Source organism: Manacus vitellinus, unplaced genomic scaffold, assembly GCF_001715985.3.
Source record: "Manacus vitellinus isolate BGI_N305 unplaced genomic scaffold, ASM171598v3 scaffold_92_pilon, whole genome shotgun sequence".
In the NCBI taxonomy this organism is placed as follows: Eukaryota; Metazoa; Chordata; class Aves; order Passeriformes; family Pipridae; genus Manacus; species Manacus vitellinus.
In genome coordinates this window covers 13,094-17,534 of record NW_021940877.1, presented here as the reverse complement: position 1 = coordinate 17,534, position 4,441 = coordinate 13,094, and the positions used below count along the sequence as shown (strand labels likewise).

Genomic DNA, 4,441 nt, shown 5'->3' with positions numbered 1-4,441 from the left:
CGGTGCCTGCAGGGCCGGACCCCCCGGCTGCGCAGGAACCGCTCCCGCAGCTCCAGCCGCTTCCCGTTGACGGACACCTGGGGGGACACCACACGGACACCTCAAGGAGAGGACACCCCACGGCCACCTCGCAGTGGGGACACCACACGCGGTCACGTCCCTGCCAGTGGGGGCACCTCCCAAACAAGAGGGTCACCTCCCCAGTGAGGGGTCACCCCCCGGGGGGGACACCAAGGGGACATCAATAAGTGTCATCTCTCCACCAAGGGGTCGCCTCCCCAACAACGAGACACCAACAAGGGGACACCAAGGGGGTCACCTCCTCACCAATGGCACCTCCTCACCTCCCCCCAGTGGGGGACACCCCGTGGGGACACCAGCAGGGTCACCTCCCAACCGAGGGGACACCAACGGAGCCACCTTCCCAATGAGGGGACACCAATGGGGTCACATCCCAACCAATGGGGTCACATCCCAACCAACGGGGTCACCTCCTCAATGAGGGGACACCAAGGGGAAGGTCACATTCCCGCCAAAGGGAACATGAATGAGGGGGTCACCTCCCTGCCAAGGGGACACCAACACAGGGGGTCACCTCCCCAGTGAGGGGACACCACCAAGGGGACACCAAAGGGGTCTTCCCTCAGTGAAAGGACACCAAGGGGGTTCACCCCCCCAATGAAGGGACACCAAGGCGGGTCAGCTCCCCACCAAGGTGACACCAAGAGGGATCTCCCCCCAGTGAGGGGACACTAAGCGGGGGTCCCCCCTTCTGAAGGTCCACCAATGGGGGTCACCTCCCAGCAAGGGGCCACCAAGAGGGGTCACCTCCCTGCTGAAGGGACAACAAGGGGGGGGTCAGGTCCCCACCAAGGGGACACCACGGGTGTTTTCCCCCCCTGAGGGGACACCAGGGGGTCTCACCTCTCCGATGCAGCCACGGAAGGAGGCGTTGGTGGGGGGCTGGAGCGGGGGCTCGGTGCCCCCCAGGTACAGGGGGCTGCGCAGGTTCAGCCCCTGGCTCTTGCCGGGCGAGGAGCGTTTCACGGGGGCCGCGTCGTCCACCACGAGGGTCCCGTCCTTGTTCAGCCGCTCGGCCGTCACCCAGTGCCACTGTCCCAGTGCCACCGGGCCCGTGCTCCGCAGCACCGCCGGGCCTGGGGATGGGGCAGGTCATGGGGGGCAATGGGGACACCAGGGGACACAAGGGGACACCAGGGGACACCAGGGGACACCAGGGGACACTGGAGATGCTCAGGAACCTGAGAGGTGTCCCCAGTGATGCTGGGGAACCTCGGTGGTGCCTGGGGACCCCAGTGGTGACAAGGGACCCCAGCGATACCAGGGGACCCCACAGATGTCCAGGGACCCTGGCAGCATCAGGGGACCCCAGTGAGATCAAGGTGACACTTAGTGGTGTGTGAACCCAGTGACCCAGTGGTGCCAGAAGACCCCAGTGACATTTGGGGACTCCAGTGTGGCCAAGGGACCACAGTGATATTTGGGGACCAAAGCAGTGCCCGAGGACCCCAGTGGTGTGACAGTGATGCCTGGGGACCCTAACTCCTAGGGATGTGATGCCAGGGGACCCCAGTGACACTGGGGTACTTCAGGAATTCCAAGGGGACCTCAGGAATGCCCAGGGACCCCTGGGGACCCCAGTGGCACCAGAAGACCCCAGTGATACTTGGGGACCTCAGTGATGCCAAGTGTTGGGGTTAGGGTCACCCCCTGGTGACAACAGGGGACCTCACTGATGATCAGGGACCCTGACAGCACCTGGGGACCCCAATGATACCGAGGGACCCCAGCGGTGCCAGGGGACCCCACTACAGCTCAGGGACCCTCGTGACACCGATGGACCCTGGTAAGGCCACATCACTCCCTACCCCCGGGATCCCCAGAGCCCTCCCCCGCAGTGCCCTCGACCCCGTGCCACCCACCTGAGCCCAGCTCGTAGCGGAACTCGAGGTGGCCCCCGACCATGGCCAAGGCCACGAAGTCCTCGACGGGGGCGGCTTTGCCGGCGCTGAAGAGCAGGAGCCCGTCGGGTGCCAGCGGCAGGAACTCGGCCTCCACGCGCAGCTCGTGGTGCACGTTGGTGAGGGGTGGGTACGACACGAAGGCTCCGTCCTCCTCGAAGGACGGCACGCTCACCGCCTCCCCTGTGCACCCCAGTCAGTGCCCCACGCTGGGACCCCACCTCCATCCCCACGCTGGGACCCCACCTCCATCCCCAGGTGGGACACAGCCTGCATCCCCAGGTGGGACCCCATCACCCATCCCCAACATCCATATCCATGGCAGAACCCCAACATCCATCCCCAACATCCATATCCATGGCAGAACCCCAACATCCATATCCATGGCAGAACTCCATCCTCCCTCCCCAGGGCGGGACACCATCACCCATCCCCAACCTCCATCCCGTGGTGGGATCCCATTATCCATCCCCAGCCTTCGTCCTATGGTGGGACCCCCACCTCCAACCCCATGGTGGGACCCCATCACCCATCCCCAACCTCCAACCCCATGGTGGGACCCCATTATCCCTCCACAACCTCCATACCCACAGTGGGACCCCAACACCTCCATCCCCACGGTGCCCATATCCCCAGGCTGGTCCTGATCCCTGTGCCAGTGTCCCCAGGGTGGTGGCAGCCTTGTATCCATCTCCCCAGGGTGGTCCCAACTCCATGCCCATCTCCCTGGAACAGTCCCAGCCCTCTATCTGTGTCCTCAGGGTGGTCCCAGCCTCATGTCCACAGCCGGGGGTCCCCAGCCCTGTGCCCATCTCCCTGTGGTGGTTCCCATCACATGCCCACATCTCCAGAGTGCTTTCCACTCCATCCCCGTGTCCCCAGGGTGGTCCCCAGTTATGTCCCCATTTCCCCAGGGTGGTACCCACCCCATCCCCGTGTCCCCAGGGTGGTCCCCAGCCATGCCCCAATTTCCCCAGGGTGGTACCCACCCCATCCCTGTGTCCCCAGGGTGGTCCCCAGCCATGCCCCAATTTCCCCAGGGTGGTACCCACCCCATCCCCATGTCCCCAGGGTGGTACCCAGTCATGCCCCAATTTCCCCAGGGTGGTACCCACCCCATCCCCGTGTCCCCAGGGTGGTCCCCAGCCATGCCCCCATTTCCCCAGGGTGGTACCCACCCCATCCCCGTGTCCCCAGGGTGGTCCCCAGCCATGCCCCAATTTCCCCAGGGTGGTACCCGCCCCATCCCCGTGTCCCCAGGGTGGTACCCACTCATGTTCCCAAGTTCCCACAGTGGTCCCAGGTCTGTGCCCATCTCCCTGGGGTGGTCCCGGCCATGTCCCACCTCCCCGGGACGGTCCCCACCCCGTGCCGTGTCCCCAGGGCGGTGCCAGCCCCGTGTCCCCGTGTCACTCACCCTCAGTGCACCTGTCCCCGCTCTTGCCCAGGTGGCAGCGGCAGGTGTAGCCCTGCCCGTCCGGCCGGTTGACACAGGTGGCATCGGGCCCACAGGCCTCTGTGGGGTGACAAGCCATGAGCACCCAGCCGAGAGGACACCGAGGTGACATCCCCACGGCAGGGCGGTGTCACCTACCTGGGTGACAGTGCAGAGCCTGCGAGTACTCGCAGTTGCTGCCGGTGAAGCCGTGGGGACAGCGGCACATGTAGGTGCCACTCTCGTCGTCCTGGCACACGCCGCCGTTCTGGGGAGGGGGTGACGTGGGTGTCAGCCATGGGTGGCGATGGGTGGGCACCTCCCACCCCCTCCAACCTCACCTGGCACGGCCGGTCCTGGCAGGTGGGACAGTTGGTGACACCGTGCGCCTGCAGGTCCATGTCCCCAAAGGCCACGTCCTCCCCTTGGATGCGGAGCTGGCGCACGCAGCCTGTGCAGGGACGGGGATGGGCACAACTGCCACGTGATGCCCAGCCCCCCCTCACCCTGGTGCCCCCCAAAACCCACCACTCACCCATGAAGCCGCGGCTGAGCCCCGTCTTGGCCACGGCGCTGATGTCGGGGTACCCGCCCAGGAACAGCTCTTCGTTCAGATCCAGCCCTTGGAACTTCCCCTGCAGGGGCACAGACGGGTGGGCACCACCTCCAGTACCCTGACCCCCACCCAATACCCGCCACCACCCCCCGAATCACTACCTGGGAGGTGCCATTGACGGGGGGGTGCCCGTCCAGTGCCAGCGAGCCCCAGGTGAGGTTGCGGAGCAGCCGCACGGTGTGGTACTGCCCCAGCCGCAGCGCCACGGGGTGACGGATGGTGGCCATGCCCGAACCCGCATCGAACCTGATTGTTTTGGGGCACAAGGGGTGTGGGTGGGTGCTGGCATCCATCTCCCCCCTATCCCAGAGCACCCACTCGTGGCTCTCACCTAAACTCGGGGCGGCCGCCCACCAGCCCGAAGGAGATGAAGTCGGCGCCACTGTTTTTCCGCTGCCCGTTGTAGAG

The 4,441-nt window shown here is 65.7% G+C and overlaps 1 protein-coding gene across 1 annotated transcript in view; it reads right to left on the bottom strand.

Annotated features, from left to right (window-relative positions):
- Positions 1 to 4,435, bottom strand: part of LOC115308028 (basement membrane-specific heparan sulfate proteoglycan core protein-like) — a 14,423-nt gene extending 9,988 nt beyond the window's left edge. The window contains exons 1-9 of the mRNA XM_029965220.1: positions 4,365 to 4,435; positions 4,135 to 4,279; positions 3,953 to 4,052; positions 3,759 to 3,868; positions 3,577 to 3,685; positions 3,400 to 3,498; positions 1,944 to 2,165; positions 925 to 1,157; positions 7 to 77 (exon numbers count right to left, since the gene is read on the bottom strand). Of these exons, the coding sequence (XP_029821080.1) occupies positions 7 to 77; positions 925 to 1,157; positions 1,944 to 2,165; positions 3,400 to 3,498; positions 3,577 to 3,685; positions 3,759 to 3,868; positions 3,953 to 4,052; positions 4,135 to 4,260 (1,070 nt within the window). The 5' untranslated portion in view covers positions 4,261 to 4,279; positions 4,365 to 4,435. The remainder of the gene's footprint in view (positions 1 to 6; positions 78 to 924; positions 1,158 to 1,943; positions 2,166 to 3,399; positions 3,499 to 3,576; positions 3,686 to 3,758; positions 3,869 to 3,952; positions 4,053 to 4,134; positions 4,280 to 4,364) is intronic.
- Positions 4,436 to 4,441: the final 6 nt, after the last annotated feature.